General features: G+C 38.7%; 2 protein-coding genes across 7 annotated transcripts in view; one reads left to right on the plus strand and one right to left on the minus strand.

The window, feature by feature from the left end:
• The window catches only part of ANAPC10 (anaphase promoting complex subunit 10), a 38,386-nt gene extending 34,141 nt beyond the window's left edge, over positions 1 to 4,245 (minus strand). The window contains exon 1 of one of the 6 annotated variants that reach the window (XR_011096141.1): positions 2,608 to 2,677. Coding sequence is in view for 1 of the 6 variants with exons in the window: in XM_068680851.1 (XP_068536952.1) it covers positions 2,608 to 2,629 (22 nt within the window). In the remaining 5 variants the exon portion in view is untranslated. Of the gene's footprint in view, positions 1 to 412; positions 537 to 2,607; positions 2,680 to 3,832 lie in introns of those variants that run through there. The other 5 variants (XR_011096143.1, XR_011096142.1, XM_068680852.1 and 2 more) reach the window with 5 other exon arrangements.
• A 23-nt stretch (positions 4,246 to 4,268) lies between these two features.
• Positions 4,269 to 20,334, plus strand: ABCE1 (ATP binding cassette subfamily E member 1). The gene is made up of 18 exons (XM_068680849.1): positions 4,269 to 4,432; positions 8,695 to 8,862; positions 9,397 to 9,482; positions 9,992 to 10,089; positions 10,461 to 10,578; positions 12,418 to 12,555; positions 12,717 to 12,786; positions 14,656 to 14,752; positions 15,535 to 15,624; positions 15,988 to 16,109; positions 16,790 to 17,011; positions 17,489 to 17,548; positions 17,633 to 17,691; positions 17,857 to 17,967; positions 18,070 to 18,212; positions 18,301 to 18,423; positions 19,454 to 19,565; positions 19,808 to 20,334. The coding sequence occupies exons 2-18, from the start codon at positions 8,760 to 8,762 to the stop codon at positions 19,853 to 19,855; spliced, it is 1,800 nt and encodes a 599-aa protein (XP_068536950.1). The 5' UTR covers positions 4,269 to 4,432; positions 8,695 to 8,759; the 3' UTR covers positions 19,856 to 20,334.
• The last annotated feature ends 308 nt before the right edge of the window (positions 20,335 to 20,642 follow it).

Below are 20,642 nucleotides of genomic sequence, written 5' to 3' on the forward strand. Positions count from 1 at the left end.
TTGCTCCCCGTTGTATTTAAGTATTGTGTTATCCTTTTAAAAAAAAGAAAAACTTATCAGATGTTTATTGAGTCTTTAAAATTTAGCTGTGCTCTGATGAGTTGGCTACACTGCAAATCCAATGGGTTTTCATGTCTAGAACAGATCATAGACCATAGCAGAAAATAATATACTCTAGTAGCTTCTTAGGACAACTTTGCTTTATATTTACTGATAGCAACTTCAATCAAATACAGTATTACAAATATTCTTTTGAGAATTTAAAACTGTCTTGGAAAAAGTTATGTAACACTTAGTTTGGGGTTATCTGAAAAATAAACATTTTTGTCCCAATAACCAAAACTCAAGTTATCTTTATTAATCATTGAAGAGACTACATGTATTTTCTTAAGAACTTTAAAACTCAAATCACCTATTTGCCCAAAGTGTTCAGAATCCCTGAATGAACAGCATGCTGAGATTTCTTACAAGGTTTAGGGCACACAGAGAAGTTCTAGACAACTTTGTATTGCTTTGGTTCAGAGTTTTGAGGTGTACATGCTGGGGATCTGAAACAGACAGTGAGAATCACTGACAAATCAGTCACAGATCACAGACAAGTGATAATGAAAGATTGAAAACCTTCAGCGTGTGAACTAATCAGTTGGACTAATCCAGTCAGTTTTTCATGACTGAAGCTGTTTAACCAGCTTTGTAACAATACATTCTAGATAGCTTTGCTGAAGCTTCCTTATAAAAAGAAGTTTAAAAGCAAGAAAGGCAATAGAAGTACAAGGGAAAATAATACAAGCCAACTCACTCAAAAAAAAACAACAACACTTTTTGACATTTTACTAGAAGTACAAATTCCTTATTTTGGGAAAGACACAAATAGTTACTACTAAAAATAAAACCACACTTGCATTTGAATTAAGTCACCAAATTATAAAAAAAAAGAATCTTAGACTGAGAAGACAATGGAATGAGAAGAACACAATGGTGTTTTTTTTTTTCCCCCCAAGCTCTGGAGAAAATAAGCAGTCTGTCTAGAAGCCTTTCTACTTAGTATGTGCTAAAAATTTAAAGACATATCGCATCCATAGAGGCATTGGCTGGAAACATCTTCAATTTTCCAATCCAGTTATTCCAAATGATCATCAGTAGGCTTGCCGTTTCTTTAATTGCAACGTGAACATATTATTAACTCAATGATATAATCAATGTCACACTTTCATTTTGCTGCTCTCCAGTAGCAAAGTATGCTTCCTGTAATTAAAACAAGAAAGCTGAGCTTCTTAACCCAACCTGAACTCTATCCCTCAGCATCTTCCTTAGAAAAGTTAGCTCTTTCCCGGAGGACCTCCGCATGAAATAACCATTAAACCCAATTTAACAGAAGTATTTTATAAACACAGCGAAGTGGATTTAGATGGTTCAAGCATTCTACCATTCATAATCAAAGCAAATAAGTCATTCTGATTATAGCACTGTAAGACACTTAAAAGATGCACACCTGAAAGCAAACCTTTCACAAAACATACACTCTTGCATCACATTGAAGAGGGGACAGAGGATACATTTTGACCCTTTCTTTTCATACCCAAGCTCAATGAAAATTTTGCAGATTGTCAAGCAGACTTCTCAAAGTACAATTTCTAATTCCACCATGTTAGTACAGAAAGGCTTAAAACGCACATCTATAAGGATCTTTGACAGACCAGACTATAACCATCAGACATCTGTCCAGCCATTCACATTCCTCTCACAGAGCCAGCTTCAGTATTTTATCTCCTTGCAAACACAGTTTCTGCTTTAACATCCAACCCATGTTATCTTCTTAAAAACAAGCATGATTTCTTCTCTTGTTTTACAGAGAACTCAAGGACTAGTTTATCACTAACACTTACGTAAAAAACTTTTTTTTTTTACCCAAATTTACTTTGTTTCCTTTCTAGAAGAGTGCCTATGCCACTTAGTTTTCTTGAAAAATGAAGTCTTGCAAAACAAATATTTTTGCAGGGTCTAAAAGATCTACATACTATGGTTAAAAAACAATGGCATACCACTTTAACAAAGGTTCTTACTCAAATAACATCATATTGTTAATATTTCATTTACTACACATTACAGCATTCATACACTTTTGCAGATACTGCCTGCTACTCAGTAACACCTTTTCCATTTCTGCCTTTGACATTTTGTCCCTGTGTTCAATTCCTCCCTCAGTTCTCATCTCTATTGAGATTAATTACACTGATTTTGATCATTTTGCTTGCAATCCTTCTAACTTGTCAATGTACCTGTGTTGTATTTGCCATGAAAAAAAAAAAAAACAAACAAATTCAAAACAAAACTCCCCATGAGTTCACATCCCTAACAGTGAATTATCTAAACTTAGCTTTGAAATCAGTTTTTCAATCAGCTGTACACAGATCTCACGGAAATTATTTTTGACCACATTTCAGTCCTTGCTTTTAACAACATCAACCCAGACAACGGCAGAAATCCTGTAAAACTCAAGAAAAATCACTTAGATTCCATCCTCATTAGAAGTTTGGTCCTGATTGTTAATAAACCAAAGTAGGCCATCTTCTATTCACACGTCGTTTTTAATTGTCTTCTACTTACTGACAGTCTTCTCCCAAGTCATCTCCCCTTCATCTTCCAGGGGATAAAAACTAGGTTCACTGGTCTCTGACTTCCTCACATCATCTGTTCCCACTCTTGAAAAATAAAATAAAATCCTAGGTTTGAACTTTTCCAGGCCTCAAAGGTGCATCCAGTTTGGGCAAATACTTAGAATAACCTCCTACAATTCAGAAAACACTTCAGGTAAATCCCTATTGTACTAGGAAGATTTTTATCAGCTTTCACTGACTCTCTCACCTAGCTTGCCCCCTTTTTTTTTATATTACTATTCTTACTGCATTCCCATGGTACTGTTACACACAGTAGTAGAAAGTGCCTGACTACAACTTTTACTTCAAAACTGAACAAAGGCAGCACTACTCCAGACTTTTTGCAACACACATGAATTAGTCTGTTTTTCTTATTCATTCTAATGGAAAGGGATTTCATACCTTAGATTGCATGACTTTTATACTCATTCTATTCATTTTTTTACCTCATAAGCTCTTCACTGCTCTCATTTTCTTTGTAAAGGCCTTAAAACAACAAAGGGCCGCAAAGATCTCAAGATCTAATCAGAAGCCAGCCCTTTACCATGCTTACAATTTCTATTCAGGTGAAAGAATAAATAAGAACATTTAACGTTCAATTATTAATTTAATATTGAATAGTAAGTGCTCAGAAGCAACCTATTTCAGCAACAACCAGCTCTCCAGCATATTCGTCCATATTAAGTATAATTATCCATTATATGTATTATTGTCTCAGCACCCTTTTGAACACCTGTTACTTTTACTCTGCCTGTATTACGCTGTTTTAAGTCTCTCTGAGGTAATAGCTTAAACCTTCCAGTGTAAGGACCACAAGTTCATGTATTACTGAAAACAATGTGAGCAGTCACACATCAAGAAGTATATTAACAGTTTTTAATATTTGCATGTACACACGCCCCTAGTTATTCAAAAATATAAATAAAATATTTGTGAAAGCATATTTAAAATACATTTTTACGGAAAGGCAAGCTTCCAGGACTATTAGGTCTTAAGCATTGATATTGATTACCCGCAGTGTTTACCCGCACAGCGAGCAGAGGACGGATGCAGCCTGACAAGCCCGGCTGCTCTCACTGCGGCCCCCCCGGCTTTTTGTTTTCTTTAACGAGGGCTTCCATTTATTAATTAATTAATTACTACATCCCCGGACCGCGGTGCCGCGCTCCACTCACCTCCTCAGGGCTCCCTTCCCGGGCGCTCACCGAGAAGCCGCCAGCCCCGGGGGCAGCCCGGGAACCGAGGAGGAGGAGGAGGAGGAGGAGGAGGAAGGGCTGAGGGGGCGCTGAGGGGAGCGCGGGGCGCGGAGCCTCTCCGCGGGCTCCCTCTGGGCTCCTCCTCCGGCGGCGCTGTGACCGTTCAACGGCCGCGCACGCGCAGAGCCCAGCGTGGCGCGCGAGCTCGGTTTAAACCACGGTGGGGTTCGGCTGGGTTCGGCACTGCTCGGCACGGTTCGGCTGGGTTCGGCACAGCTCGCCTGGGTTCGGCAGCGTTCGGCAGGGCTCGGCTGGGTTCGGCAGGGCTCGGCTCGCCGCCCGCCAGCGGTCAGGGGAGCGAGAGAGCGGAGCGGCGTCCCGCGCCGATGACGTCAGCACCCCGCCCGCCGAGCCCCGTCTCCGCGGCGCGTTGCGGCGCAGGCCCCGCCCTGTGGGGGCGGCGGCCATCTTGGCCGGGCGGCGCGGCGCGGCGCGGAGCGGAGCACGTTGCGCTGGGCTCGGCCGCCCTGCTCCGGCCCCGGCCCCGGCCCCGGGGGCGCCTCACGGCCCCCAGCCTCGGTAAGCAGCCCCGGGGGGGCGTGGGGACGCGGCGAGGGGGGTCCCGGTGCTGTTACAGGGGGTGGGGGGGGAGCGGGGGAGCCGTTGTGGCAGCCGGGCCTCGGCCCCACACGGTGGCAGCCAGCGGGGCCCGGCCGCCGCCTGAGGGAGCCGAGGCCCGGCACGGGCACGGATGGGCTCCGCAGCTCCTCAAGGCTCCTTGCTGGCAGCTGGGGGTTGGTTTTTGGCTGCCGTGTGGCAGCAGAGCCAAACCGGAGGCTGCAAGAGCTGCCTGCGTGGAGAGAGAGGCCCCAACGGCCGGGAGGAGAGGAGGGATGCGGGGGCTTCTTTATTTTTATTTATTTTTTTTTTCCTGGGGAGGTTTTCTCTGCTAAAGGAGAAAGCCGCGCTTTACATCGTTTTCAGAAAGTTAGCACGTGGTGGAGAGATTAAGACTTATTTAAGGGCTGGCAAGGGAGTGGGGTGAGGCCGTTTTCACGAGGTAAGTGTTAATAAACGGATAACCCCCCCCTCCAAAAAAAAACCAAAAAACAGGTAGGGCCTTTCCTGAGGGCCACGGTAGCGTTGTCTCTCAGGAGTGCACCTCGTTGCTTCTGCAACTTTCTGTGACTGCCTGCAAGTCCTAACTTCAGTTTCTCATCTGTGGTTTCCTAGGTCGAAAAACCAAATCCTGCTGTAATTTTCATGTGGCTTGCTGCCAGTTTTGGGGCTTATTCTCCGGCCTTTCATTTCACGTTAAAAGAAAATATTAAAGATTGAATGATAAGTAATGCCATTCAGCACCAGCTGAACACACCCACGCGTAATGCTGCGTCAGTGTATTTGAGCATATGCTTTTCATGTTAACGTTGCATTTATTTTCATGTTCGTGTTGTGCCTCATGAGCAATACAAGCTAAGTACAGTCATTAGATTTCAGGCTTGTTTAAAGCTCTTGTACAACATCTTTTCAGTTTCTAAAACAAATGTCAAAGCCTCAAGCATAGACTCGTTCTTAATTTCCTAGTAGATCTTGCTTGTAGCAGTGCCACGTACTACTATTTCTGCTTTGACACTTATAAATTTACTGATCTCCCATGTGCAGCTTGAAAGGCTGTTTTCTTGTTGTGTTTCATTTAAATTTCCTGTGGATATTCTACCTTTTTTGTTCTTGTGAAGTCACTATATGTAGCCCATTACCAATGGATTGAGAGAGAATTCTTGAGATAAATGAGTTTCGGAGGATACTACTCATCCTTATTTCTTTTCTCTGTACTTAGTTTAGATCAGGTGCAGTGTAGTTTAATAATACATTATTTCTGCAAAGTAACTGAAGTGTGACTCAGTTCTCAACACAGCCTTCCTTCACCACATTTAATTGAATCATCTCTGGGTTTTCAGTCTTCATTTACAATTTTTGTTCATGTTTGTATGCTTAATTCTGAGTAATTCAAAGCAATTGCAAATCCTTCTCTGTCATTATTGACTTGGTTCAATAACTTTTTGTATAAACTCTAATGCCTTTGAGAGAATAAATATTGGCGTTTCTTCAGGCAAGTACATTTAATGTCCAACCTGTAGAAGAAATTTCTGTTGCCTTTTGTAGCAGGATAGAGTGGTCTTCTTTTGTGTCTTAGACATGACTTAGTGGTTGTACAAGAGTCGTAATTGGACTTACTGGGCAGCTTTAGGCTTCAATAAATGATACTGACAAAGCATTTATCACTTCTGTTGTTAGCAGTTGTTACTCTTCCTCTCATCCTTTTACCAGTGTCTCTAGTCCGTTGTTCTAGAAACATTACCACTTGTCTCTCCATTAGAATTCGTTGATCCAAAATAATGTATCGCTCTGTAGTTAGCAACAAATTAATGGTTTCCTGACTTTGTCTTCAGTTCTTCTTGATTTGGAAAGCAGAAATACAGGTATGAGCTGTATAAATGCTTCTGAATACCAGTTCCTCCTGCTGACTGTACCTAGCAATTACTGCTATTTTGTATTGGAGCATATACATCTTGTTCATGATGTTGACCTGTGTTCTGAGAGGTCTGCTGTCTGCACCATGAAATCAGACAGTCATATTCAGTGTGTTCAATTAAGTGCCACCAAAGTAACTGCATATAAATATGTAGCTTGAGCTCAGTCTGCTTTTGGACGTTTGTTTAATTTGCTCTAAATTGTCAATTCTATCAATTTTTTTTTCTCTTCTGGACAACTATTGTCATAGACATCAGCACAGTCGCGGAAATATTGCAGAAGTGACAGAAATTAAAAAGTAAAAAAAAAATAGAAGTTAGCTTTCTGACAATGATTTAAGACCACTGGAGAATTTTGGATAAGCTGACGCTTCGTCATGTAGATGGGAGCAGCAATGCATGATGCCACACCTCCGTACTGGTTCTGTAGTTCTGTCTCTTTGAATGCTTGCTACAATTACATCTTTGACTGTTAGACATCCAAAATCTTCATCACAGATATGGTTATTTTCCCATATAATTAAGCTCCAGAAAAAGAAATCCATGGGCTGTTTGGTTACTCTAGGAACCAACGTCTGATTCAGCAATGGATGGCAGTGAAAACTTTTGTCTGTTTATGCCACTGAGATTGGCTGCAAAGCTTGTTGAAGTAGGTGGCAAAACCAATTTGTTCCAAGCTGTGTTTGGCTTCATCTTTTAGAGTGACCAACCCTGTTTTCCTCCTGTGTTGCTTTAAGCCAAGCACCAGGAGGGAAGGGTGGTGGAGAAGTGAAGCTGTCTGGTCTGTTATCTGTGCTGCTCAGGCACTAGTTTGGGAGATTGGGTAGGGTACAGCAGCTTTGTTTGCTAGAGCTTCCTTTTGGAACCCATAGAAATAGCCTGTATGCTAGTTAGAGCCAAGATGACAAGCAGGGAAAGTCCTGCCCAGAAGATGTTACAGTCCGCCTGCTCGAGGTCCTCAGCCACACAGGCCGTGCTGGAGCAAGGGCTCGCCAGGCACTTTATCTGGGAAACCAAAGAGAGCGAGTGATTCACCTCCAGGTACTCTGTGTGCTGCACAGGGCTCCTGTGAAGGGCACTAGGACGTGTTTCTGAAGAACGTATTTTTGCCTTATTTGAAACGCTGTCAAAATCCATTATTTCCATCTTCTAGAAAATTACCCTGGGTCAAGCATCCTTGCAGATCTTAAGTTTCTTGTTTGCAATTGTAAGAAAAATGTATTCAAGTGAGAATTGCAAACCCATTGCTCCATGTCTGCAATGAATGTATTAACCACTGGACTATGGAGTTGATCAGTTTCTCTCTTACTGGCATGGACTATGGATACAATCACAATGCTTGCTCTGCCCTATTTTGTCAGTGTGGTCTAATGATATGATACTAAAACATATTTTTAAAAAGCGACTTTATAATGGTCAGTCAGTTTTAATAACACCAATGATGTTATTGAGACTTATTGTCTATTTGTAAAAGGTTGTGGATTCAAGAAAAAAATAGAAATATTATAAGTAGAAACTGCCATGATAAATTTGGAGGCGTGACTTGGATTGCATTCGTTTATATCTGACAGGTTATCTTTAGGCATTAATTTCAAAGTACTTGGGAAATTGAGAAAAGAAATAAGACCACCAGGATTAAAAGGAAGTACTGAAATACTCATCGTAGGAACAATTCATTTAAAAACCCAATAACATCCTCATAATACATATGCCATACACCTGTTGTTTTTGCTTCTTTTAGGATATTGAAGTCACAACCTTTTTTTATATAATATCCATATGTAGTAAGTAACCTGTAAAGGTTTAGTTCAGTGGGCAAAGATGAACTGGACGTCCAATACATGATACTTTGCTTGATCATAAGTGTTGAAATCTTTTTCTTGGAAGCAAGTCCATGTGCAGATTGTGTGGAAACGGGAAGTATTTCAGGACTCCCTGACGTTACATCTTTGAACCACTAATATGTATTGCATAGAATCAAGATAATTCCCTTTTTACTATGGCATGCTTTTCTTGGAAACAAACGTTCTCAGATGTAATCATGATTTTATTTTGCTGTGGAGAAAAAGGAATGGAATTGGAAGGTAATGTTGAAGATTGTACAGGGTTTTTTTGTATAGCAGTACCCTCAGCACTTGTATCTGAGTGTGTTTGCCATCTTGTTTGAAAACTGTCTTGGGAGAGAAAACAGTAATCTTGCTTTTTTTTTTTGCCTCTGAACTCTACTGGTAATAACTTCAGATACATAACTTCAGATATTTCCTGTGCTGTCAGTAATAATGTCCTATCTGGTTTTTGTTTTTCCTTAAGATCTGCAAGACTCCCAGAACTCCTCCTTGTAATTGGTGTATGTGGGTAACCTTAAACTGTGCATCATGGCGGATAAATTAACAAGAATTGCTATTGTCAACCATGACAAGTGTAAGCCAAAGAAATGCCGTCAAGAATGCAAAAAGAGTTGTCCTGTGGTTCGAATGGGTAAGAGATGTAATTTAACCAAGTATGTAAGCATTTGGAGAAGTCCACAGTAATGTTCAGCTGGAAGGGGTTGCTATTTTTTATATATAACTATTTTTTGTTTGTCATTCACACGTTCTTTTTATGAAGACCTTAGAAGTTGAATATAATTGAAATCATGAGCAATTGGTAGCAGTAATTCCACTTTTCAGATTGTCAGTAGCTATTCATGACTATTATAGTCAGCTTCAGTGACTATTTATAAAATCATTGAATCACAGAATGGTTTGGGTTGGAAGGGCCCTTAAAGATCACCTAGTTCCAGCCCCCTGCCATGGGCAGGGACACTTCCCACCAGACCAGGTTGCCCAGAGTCCCATCCAACTTGGCCTTGGATGCATCCAGGTGAGGCAACCTGTTCCAGTGCCTCACCACCCCAATGGTAAAGATCTTCCTATTAATTGGTTACATGTTCTTCTGTGGAATTTAGTAGTACTAGTAAGAAATATGATTCATGGGAAACTTTATTAAGTTCATCTTATTCTTTATCACCAGGAAAACTTTGCATAGAAGTCACATCACAGAGCAAAATAGCATGGATCTCAGAAACGCTTTGTATTGGTTGTGGTATTTGCATCAAGGTAAAAGCCTGCTTTATTTGAAGTGATAACATTTCTTTATCGTGCTCTTATGTTTAGCAGTGCATATGGTAATTTCATAAAGTAACTTTGAGAATAATCAGACATTGTTAATTGTTATTGTTTATATAGTACTGTGTCAGGTTACTGAACTGCTTTGGCAGGGGATGTGGGCTGTGTTTTTTGTAGCTTTGTCTTGGAATGCTTTGCTTCAGGGCAGGAGGAGGGGTTGGTTGGTATTGTGGCAATAGAGATCTAACAGCAGAAGGATGCTCTCCTAAGAGAGATCTGCTGAATGACTTGCTTGCAGTCTAAATTGCTAAGCATTTATCTTGAAAAGTGTGGTATGGAACTTCTTTGGAGTTGACTAACTAAATGGCAGTGAAGTAATTTTTTGGTAAATATTTGTAAAAGAACTCTTAAGTGCACAGCTAAGTGCAGTACAGGAAATCAGAGAATTTTTGTTAATAAATTGTGTGCATAAGTAATCCATAAATTTGTTTCAATTACAGAAATGTCCTTTTGGAGCCTTGTCAATTGTTAACTTACCTAGCAACCTGGAGAAAGAAACAACACACAGATACTGTGCCAATGCCTTCAAACTTCACAGGTATTTTGTTTTCCAGACCAATGTAAAAGGGACAAAATTTTTCAAGCTTTTGTTCATCTAAGCTAGAAGTTCATATCCCGTTCATGATTATTCACTCAGTAGCTTCATTTTTTAATGTTAATGAAAGTTTTTCTTACTTAAACATACTATCATTAAACTGAATTTTAGTACTCATTTTACAGAATGAGTGTTCCTACTAGTTAAAAACCGTCCTGTTCTATTTTTTTCTGAATCAAATATTGTTAGGTTAACAAAGTAGGCTAAAATAATCAGCAAGTCTGAAACAGACTGTAATTTTTACTTTACTACTAAATCTTGGTGTCTGATGGCATTAAATCAATATAATCTGAAGTTATCAATATTGCATACAGGTTGCCTATCCCTCGTCCAGGGGAAGTACTGGGATTGGTTGGAACCAATGGTATTGGAAAATCAACTGCCTTGAAAATCCTAGCAGGAAAACAGAAGCCAAATCTTGGAAAATATGATGTATGTATCAGCAATAAAATGCAATTGCCATTATAGGTAGCTGTGGTTATACATTTTCACTGAGTTTTCATAATCATTAATGTGGTAGAATTTGCAAGGATAGTGGCAGTTTACCTTGTAACAGCCAAAGACCTACTCCACCCTGAAACAATAGAAGAAGGATGGTTTTAAGAGGCTTTTTTTTTTTTCTAAATCCTCTATATCTTTCAAGATAGATAATGGTAGTACTTACAACTCGATGAAGATGATTATCAGAAGCACATTTTATTCTTGCAATTACAAGGTTTTTGGTTTTTTAATACCAGTCTTTTAAAATGTAATTAACTTTCTTCCCCAGCCCATCCCCTTCCCCCCAGCTTACATAATTTACTTCTTTCCCACCAAGGGATTTAGGTTTTGGAGCTCCCTCTAAGTCTGAACGGTTCTAGTGTCTATGAGCAGCACCATGTATCATTTTCATCTCTTGGGCTTTTTTTTTTTTAATCTTTGATTTTTTTTTAAGACCTATAAAAGTATGTGGTTATCATAAGTTGTTGATGATGTTTCTCGCTGCAGACTTTAACACTGTTCTGAAAATTATTAGTTTATCTTGTTAAATACTTAGACATAGCAATGGTGTTAAACTGTACAGCAAGCAAGCAAAATAATTTACAAGTTTGTTTATCTACAAAACAAACTACTCCAAAGAGTGGATATTATTACAGAAAAGATGTAAATAATCACTACTGTGACTCTTCTTATCAGGTAGTATTTCAGTTACCGCCTACTTACCTTCACATCACCTTGTGGTATATGTTGATCCTTTTTTTATCTGAAAGATTATCGTTTTAATGAATTATCCATTTTATGGCTGTCACTTAGAACTGCAAAGAAATCATTATTTTCCACCTATATTTTCCATTCTAATTCAAGTTTGGTTTATATTATTTTGTGGACTTCTTGTTTCAGATGGTAGTACTGCAGAAATAGCAAAACTTTTCATTCTTTCAATGTACTTAATGGAATTGCTCCCAAAATCAGACTTCCCTGTGAAGAGCCAAATCATTATGACCACAGAAGCATGTGGTATGAATCAAATGTTACATGTCGCTTCTGCTCCAAAACTTAGGAACCGTTGCCTCTTTGTATTTGCTTGGTTTGAAAATGTGGCAGCTGTATCACTCCGTTTGTGTACTGTTAACCAGCAAAATAATTTAGCACTATTCAAAGTAGTAACGCTGTGCAAAACGGCACTCTGCAGGTTAGGTTGTGGTTTTTGTTTTTTTGTTTGTGTTTTTTTTTTGTTTCCCCCTGGGTGATTGCGCTGAACAGGTTTATTTTGGTTTTGTTAATCAAGATGGGTTTCTTGTAGTTTTTCATTACTTTGTTTCTTGGTTTCCTTGGAAATGTTGGCTGAAAGCAGAGAAGAGTTTTGCAACCAGTTCTTGTTGCATCTTTTGTGGAAGTTGATTGTATCAGTCCAGCCCTTCTCCGGTCAGATAGCTAATGTATCCAGCTATGCAAATCCATAACATCTTTTTTCCCTGAGAGGTAGTTTGTCTTACAGGTTTCTTTAACCTTCTAGGTGGCAATTTAAGATGCTTTTTCTTGGAAGAGCTAATGACAGAACATCTGAAGAAAGAAAAAAGTCCTAGCTTTTGTCCTCCATTTCTAATTAGTTTATTTTGTTCTTAATGGAAATTTTGTAACAGCCATTTAGTAACTAGCTTTTATTCAGGCTTTTTTTTTTTTAATCTTGCAAGCACATTCTATTTGCTGTGTTGGTTGGAATTGTAATATTAAAAAAATTTAGTGTATGTAAAATGGTATAAGTAAACATAGGCTTTAATTTTGTCCTAGGATCCACCTGACTGGCAAGAAATTCTGACTTATTTCCGAGGATCTGAATTACAAAATTATTTCACCAAGATCCTGGAAGATGACCTGAAAGCTATCATTAAACCTCAGTACGTGGACCAGATCCCTAAAGCTGCAAAGGTAAGGAATTTCATTAGCTAAAGGAAAACTGGGGGCTTCTCCTGTAATGATTTTTTTGTATTTCAAGATTTTTATTTATTTTAATGTGAAAAGTCCACTGCAGTTTGAAATAATTATTGTTGAAATAATGTTGTTGGGTTTTCTGTATGCTTTTCTTCTAGGGAACAGTGGGATCAATTCTGGATAGAAAGGATGAAACTAAGACACAAACTGTTGTATGTCAGCAGCTTGGTAAGTAATTTTGTAAGGCCAAACTTCAGAGTATCTGAGAAATTGATATTTACTGGAAAGTTACTCCTAATATAATGGTCGGTTTGAATTGTACCAACTTTAAAAATAAATAACAAATATGCAAAAATGCTTTGCAATGAAGACTAGGGCTTGCTATATGTATTATCTGAACCAATGCCAGTAATGCTTTCTAGTGACAAACTAACTGACACATGTTAGTTGATAGAATCAAATGCAGCTTCTCTTTCATGGTAATATTTAAATCTGGAAAAAATCCAGTTACCATCTGCTGTTCTTGCTTGCTTTACAACTTGAGCAAAATTATAGTATCCTATGGTGAGAACCATTACATATAGAAAGTATAATCTAAGCACAAAAAAAAAAACTCCTCAAAAAAGCTATATGTAGTTAGTTACAATAGGAGTAGTATTCACTTCTGAGAATCAAGTAATTAATAAGAACATCTGCATAGTCCAGGTAATTTTTGTAGGTGTTTTGAATTGTTACCTAAATTCAGTTGTTGCGAAATTACCAACAGGGTTCTTTTTGGTAGAGCTGCGTAGTAAAGGTTCCGATATGTTGTGCCAGCAAGAGTATGGTCTGTGAGCCATGCTTAACTTCTTAGAAATTGTCACATTCTTGAAATTTCTTGCTCATAAAGCTGAGAAGAAAATACTGGCTTCAGCCATTTCACAGAATCACAGAATTTCTAGGTTGGAAGAGACCTCAAGATCATCGAGTCCAACCTCTAACCTAACGCTAACAGTCCCCACTAAACCATATCCCTAAGCTCTACATCTAAACATCTTTTGAAGACTTCCAGGGATGGTGACTCAACCACCTCCCTGGGCAGCCTGTTCCAGTGCCTAACAACCCTTTCAGTAAAAAAGTTCTTCCTAACATCTAACCTAAAACTCCCCTGGCGCAACTTAAGCCCATTCCCCCTTGTCCTGTCACCAGGCATGTGGGAGAACAGGCCAACCCCCACCTCTCTACAGCCTCCTTTAAGGTATCTGTAGAGAGCGATAAGGTCGCCCCTGAGCCTCCTCTTCTCCAGGCTGAACAAGCCCAGCTCCTTCAGCCGCTCCTCGTAGGACTTGCTCTCCAGGCCCCTCACCAGCTTCGTCGCCCTTCTTTGGACCCGCTCAAGCACCTCGATGTCCTTCTTGTAGCGAGGGGCCCAAAACTGAACACAGTACTTGAGGTGCGGCCTCAGCAGAGCCGAGTACAGGGGGACGATCACCTCCCTAGCCCTGCTGGTCACAGTGTTTCTGATACAAGCCAGGATGCCGTTGGCCTTCTTGGCCACCTGAGCACACTGCTGGCTCATATTCAGCCGACTGTCCACCATCACTCCCAGGTCCTTCTCTGCCTGGCAGCTCTCCAACCACTCATCTCCCAGCCTGTAGCTCTGCTTGGGGTTATTGCGCCCCAGGTGCAGGACCCGGCACTTGGCCTTGTTATTTATATTATTTGCTATAATGCTTGGAGGATTTGATTTTCCTGAAAATTAGAACTTCATTAGAAAGTCTAACAAGAAATGATTTAAAAATTGGTACAGTTTCTTTTCAGGGACAGAAGTCATAATTAAATGTACTGTGGAAAAGCAAATAGGAATGTAATCCTTCTGAATGATAGGAAGCAGCCGTACAAATTAATTAGCTAGTGCTGCAGAGAAACCATAACCTGTTGTGACTCTTTAAGCATTCAGTCTATAATAAATTATCCTTACACTGTTCTTATTTTACTTCTTTCTTCTTTTTCCTCTGTGTAGGATGTCTGCTGTGATTATACATATGTCCATAGGTAATAAACATATGAATTGTTGTGTTGGGTATAACATATCTAAAACTAGCCTCTTATTTGCAGACCTAACCCATCTGAAAGAAAGAAATGTTGAGGACCTTTCAGGAGGAGAACTTCAGAGATTTGCTTGTGCGGTTGTTTGCATTCAGAAGGCTGATATGTATGTTTGATTTACTTCTGTTACACATTGCTTCTAATAACCTGTCTCATAGTATGGTCCTCTAATTTACATTTATTGTTGAAAATAATACTTCTGTTTGAAATGTTTGAACAAAAAATAATTGTATTAGCTTTTACAAACTAACTCAGCAGCTTGGATCTATATTTCTTCCATATATGATGTGTTTGTTTTGTTTCTATACTTTAATTCATCTGAACAGAAATCTCTAATTTCAGAGAGGTAGCTATTTGACAGTGTACCTCACTGTAATCATTTTTGAATAAGAAATAGACAAAAATAAGGTTCTTCACGTATATCACGACCAGGAAATTTAAAAAAAGCCTGGTCCATCCTTGGATCAAGAAAGCAAGAGCAGAAGACTTAGTTATCTGTCTTTTTTTTTGGTTTGTTTGTTGTTTTGATTTGATGTGGGGGTGGAGAATGTCCTTCTTCCAGTCTCATAGGTCCATTGGTTTGCACTTTTCACTTAAACTGAAGTGAGTCAGAACAGAGTGTGTGAGATTCCTAGCTGATTGGTGACTCCCTATAGCACTTGATAACTTTTTCAGAACTTTTGGTGAGCTAAGGCTTAATTCGGCTTGTTTAACAGTTTCATGTTACAGTCATTGGAGATTCAAGGCAAGTGTCAGTATATAATAGTTGTTTCTTTTCTCAGTATGAAAGTAAGTTTTTTTGTTTATGTAGTGGTTGAAATGTTAGTATTAGATTGGAATATGTTGAAGCTTACATTCTCTAAGACTTATTTTTTCTTTTGGGGTTAGCTTCATGTTTGATGAACCTTCGAGCTACCTAGATGTCAAGCAGCGCTTGAAAGCTGCCATTACTATTCGATCCCTAATAAACCCTGACAGGTAAATATAAATTTAAAATATTTTGCTAAACTATAGTAGTAGGTGACTTATTGCAGAGTAAAGAAAAAGCCAGTCTGTCTCCCTGTAAATGCTAATTTCTCGGTATGGTACATTAATAGATGTTTAAAATATTCTAAGTCGGTAGCATCTTCTTCCTGCACGTTTTGAAAATCCGTTTCCCATTGTTTCTGTAGTTACTATTTCAGCATTGGAGTATATTATGTAGTAAGTAAGTGAAAATCGTGTTGATAGCTTGTGTGTCTGCAAGACTACACTAAAAAGAAGTTAGTGTTTGAAGTAAAGAAACTTGTTTAGAAATGTAGTGTTCAAGTAAAAAAAAAAATCTCTGACTGTATTTTTCAGGTACATTATTGTCGTAGAGCATGATCTGAGTGTGCTAGATTATCTCTCTGACTTTATCTGCTGCCTGTATGGTGTGCCAAGTGCTTATGGTGTTGTTACTATGCCTTTCAGCGTAAGAGAAGGTAATTTTTGCCATATTTTGCTTTTTAAACCTACCAAAAAAGTCCATAGAAGAAAAAGGTATCAAAATACTGGTAGTCTATTATGTGAATGTGTTTTTCCTGTTACATAGTACTTTGGTAACTAAAAAATTAGTTTTTTATTCTGTGCAGAAATTTCATTTTTTCTGAACCAAACTTTATAACTCAATCCAAAAGCCTTAATTATAAAAGGCCCTTTGTCGCTTGCTGTGGACATGATTTTGGTACTTTCAGGTGTTTTTGTAGACTGGAGTTAGACAAAAGACTCTATAAATAGTAAAGAAAGGGCAGGAGACAGTTTGCACAGTACAGAGGTGGGTAATGTTGAACTGAATTGACCACCCATCTTGCACTGAGATTTAGCAGTAAATTGTTTTGCGAGGTCAGGTCCAAAAGCAGTAGTTCCTGTAAACCTTAAACAACCAGTACTCATGACAAGTTTTCAGGAAAAGAGCCTGTAGCATTTTTGTATTTTTAGTTACTTTGTTCATTGAATTTGCATCATTTTCACACTTTAACAAAGTGTTTCTTGCTTCTTTGAACATAACCATTAAAAATCCAACCTTCTCCATATCTGCCTGGAATTCACAGCCAAGAGCTAAAATCTCTCCTTTTTTACTTTTGTTGTAGGCAGTTTTTAATTATCTTTTCTCCTTTCATAGGCATAAACATTTTCTTAGATGGCTACGTTCCAACTGAAAATCTAAGGTTTCGAGATGCATCTCTGGTATTTAAAGTGGCTGAGACAGCTAATGAAGAGGAGGTTAAAAAGATGTGTATGTACAAATATCCAGGAATGAAAAAAAAGATGGGAGAATTTGAACTATCCATTGTAGCTGGAGAATTCACAGATTCTGAAATTATGGTGATGTTAGGGGAAAATGGTAAGTGAAATTTTTGTGGAAGTGATTACTACAGCCCTAAATACTTTTCCTGAAGCCTTTCTACAGCCTGGGAGCCAGGCTTCTAAATTACTGGTTTTAAGTCCAGTTGAAGTGCTCATTTCCTAGTGAAGATGTGTGTGCCATGACCTTCTATATGCAGTGGGAGCTTGAAGTTAATGAATGTTAATGATGCTATTGTCTTGATTTGTTACCCCATTTTAAGAACTCCGATTGGCAGGATGATGATGATTGACCTAGTGAGCGTAGCTGCATGTCTAGACTACTATAGCATTAGATATCTGCGATTTGAAAAAAGCAAGAAATAGCAAGTACTAATTGCTTGAAATAAACAGAGGAATTCTCTTTAATTTTTAAATGTGTTCTTCACTAAGTATTTTGTTTTATCACTGACTTAATTGCTATAAGGCTAAGTTATTTAAAGTGTCTTAAATACATGTAACTTGCATTTTGTTTTAGGAACTGGCAAAACTACATTTATCCGAATGCTTGCAGGAAGACTTACACCTGATGAAGGAGGTAGTACTTAATAGATCAGTTGAAACCTGTTGTGAAGATACTGGAGAGACTCTTGTTTTCATTATAAATTTTCTCTCTTTATAGGTGAGGTCCCAATTCTAAATGTCAGCTACAAGCCGCAGAAGATCAGTCCTAAATCTACAGTATGTTTAAGCCTTATTTGTTAAGTACTGTGTTTGCTGCAAAAAGCATGTTGTTAGTACACAGGTAGAATCTCTTTATGCCTAGAATAGAGTTAAGAAGGTTTTGTTCTTATTTTCTTATAGTGTGGCATGTAAAACTAAGTGGCAAAATTTCTATTTTGATAGGGAAGTGTCCGTCAGCTGCTGCATGAGAAGATAAGAGATGCCTATACGCACCCCCAGTTTGTAACTGATGTAATGAAACCTCTTCAAATAGAAAACATCATTGACCAGGAGGTATTAATGGCCTGAGACAACATACAACTTTTAATTCAGGTACCAGTTGAGCATCAAAAAGGAAATACGGCTCACTCTTCTCTTCTCTCCTCCTCTTACTAGGTTCAGACATTGTCTGGTGGTGAGTTGCAGCGTGTTGCATTAGCTCTTTGTCTTGGTAAACCTGCAGATGTCTACCTAATTGATGAACCGTCAGCGTATTTGGACTCTGAACAACGTCTAATGGCTGCTAGAGTCATGAAACGGTAACGTATACACAGTGGGGAAAATATTTGAATTTTACAGTAGCTTTGCAATCATTCTACATTTAGGTATCTCTCAATTTTCTTTCAGTTTCATTCTCCATGCTAAGAAAACAGCTTTTGTGGTAGAACACGACTTTATCATGGCTACGTATCTTGCTGATCGTGTGATTGTTTTTGATGGCGTTCCCTCCAAGAACACAGTTGCGAACAGGTAAGGGACTTGTTTGGGTTAGTAAGCAATATATAAGATGACAAAACAGAAATAAACTGTTTATCAGAAGCATTAACAAAAATGAGGTGAAGTATCCTTGCCTGTGGAAACTTACACTGCAATTAAAGTCAAGTAAGGCAGAAAGGGCTGGACTAGCTCCTGGCTTATACCAGGCTTAAGAAACAGCACAGCAATTAAATTGCAGTTGGAGAAGTCAGGGGCATCAGTTGGGAAGAATGAGAAAAGGGCTGACTGTAACCTGAGTATGCTTATGGAAACTGACTTCCAGACATAGTAGAGAACTAAGGCTCTTCCTGGCACATATGCAAATATTATGTGAAGTACAAGTCTTGACAGCAACACAAACACCACAGTGTGCATTATATTGTTGAGTATAAAGGTGTCCTTCTTACGCTTCTTTTTGTTCCTGTAAACAATTCCAAGTAAATTATGGGAACTTGGAGGAGTAGCCCTGTTAGAAACCAGACTTTTAGACCAGTGTAATTATCAAGTACTTAATAGGAGCTAGATGAAATAAACACAGTGGTCTTCATATGTACCAGTCTGTTTCTGATGGCATTCCTCCTAGGACTAAACTTGTTTGAATTAAGGAACAAAATCAAATCACATAACTACTACTACTCAGCATTATGTATTATGATTTTTGTTACACCTTGCTATTGGTGCAACTTCATTTTTTTTCCTTTAATGCAAGTAAACATGTGCCAACCCAGAACTGTGTATATTAAGTGAAAAGGTGGCAAAGGTAGCAGTCCGAAGACTTGCAGTGACATGCTGGGATCCTGCTGAAAGATGGTAGTTAGTTATTAACTTCTCATTCGCTACATTTTTCTGCAAATGTAGCGAATCCTGGTATGCCAAATACCAGCTTGCAGAACTGAACAAGCTCAGGATTGAAATCAAAGCTGTCTCCAAACTACAGGCGTTCTGACCTGTACAAGTTATAGAACTTCTGGAAATTTGTTTGGGAAGTGTGAGTGCTGTTTCTAACATTCTCCTCTCCTAACAGTCCTCAGACTCTTTTGGCTGGAATGAATAAGTTTTTATCTCAACTTGAAATCACTTTCAGAAGAGACCCTAACAACTACAGACCAAGAATAAACAAACTCAATTCAATCAAGGTAAGTGAGAAGCACCTTTACAGTGAGGAAGCCATGACAGTTTAACATTGACTAAAACTTTAATATAAGGAACAAAAGGAAGACCCATCTGCTGTTTTTGCTGTGCTGGAGAACAGCACAAGGAATGAGTATGAAAGTAATAAGGACAGTAGAAAGGAATTTAGACAGGCATGGTTTAGTTCAGCTATGTTCAAGTATGCCAAAGACTATTTTAAGTAATGATAATTTTTTTTCTTCCCCAGGATGTGGAACAAAAGAAGAGTGGAAACTACTTTTTCTTGGATGACTAAATGTTGAATTTGAGCATCTTTTGTAACTGGCATATAGAAACACATACTGAAATTAATACTTGTGGATAAGAAGGCTCAATCAGGTTTTAGAACAATTCATCTTCTGGAGCTTAAAGTCTCCTGCTGCGTGTAACATCTGAGATCAGTAGCAGTGTATAAATTCTAGGCTGTGTAAAACTGCCACTTTCTATTTGTTGACATAGCCCTATTTTCAGTGTTATAATTCAAAATAGACCATCTTGAATTGTGCAAATAAGTCTCCAGCTTTTTCAAAGTTTAAGGGAGGTTTTCAATATGTTCTACCTACTCGTGTACCAAGTGCTGACTGGACTTCCCCCTTTTTGAAAATCCTTGAAGCTGTTTTCTGTCCAAGATACGGAGACTTACCATGAATGTCAAGATACAGAAGATACTCTTAATTTTAAAGATGCTGACTCTCTCTGGATGAGAGTTTCATAAATAAATATCCTCCTAACTTACTTGTTTTGTGATACAATGCAAACATTCTTCAATCTTTATTTCAGCAGCATCTGTGTATTTATGCTGTCATGCACACATTCTCAGATTACAGAAAGAAACAAGACTGAGTACAACAACCTACCTGTTACAGTGTAAAGATATCTACACTTCAAGTCCTCTGCCTCTGTGCATCTTCTCAGACCTAATTACAGAATAATCAGTTAAGGTAAATACTAAAATCCTTTCAAGTTTCACTTATGTAGGGTTAAGGCAGGTAATGTTTCTCATTGCTTTGATTTACCCACTCTACAGTATACTATGGGAAGTA

The sequence above is a fragment of the Anas acuta genome, chromosome 4 (assembly GCF_963932015.1).
Source record: "Anas acuta chromosome 4, bAnaAcu1.1, whole genome shotgun sequence".
NCBI classification, from domain to species: domain Eukaryota; kingdom Metazoa; phylum Chordata; class Aves; order Anseriformes; family Anatidae; genus Anas; species Anas acuta.

Excerpts from the sequence above, each read along its gene's own strand:
- ABCE1 (XM_068680849.1), top strand. The coding sequence starts at position 8,760 with ATGGCGGATAAATTAACAAGAATTGCTATTGTCAACCATGACAAGTGT. Across the intron at positions 18,424-19,453 it reads AAGAACACAGTTGCGAACAG|TCCTCAGACTCTTTTGGCTG; the intron begins GTAAGGGACTTG and ends CTCTCCTAACAG. Across the intron at positions 19,566-19,807 it reads ACAAACTCAATTCAATCAAG|GATGTGGAACAAAAGAAGAG; the intron begins GTAAGTGAGAAG and ends TTTCTTCCCCAG.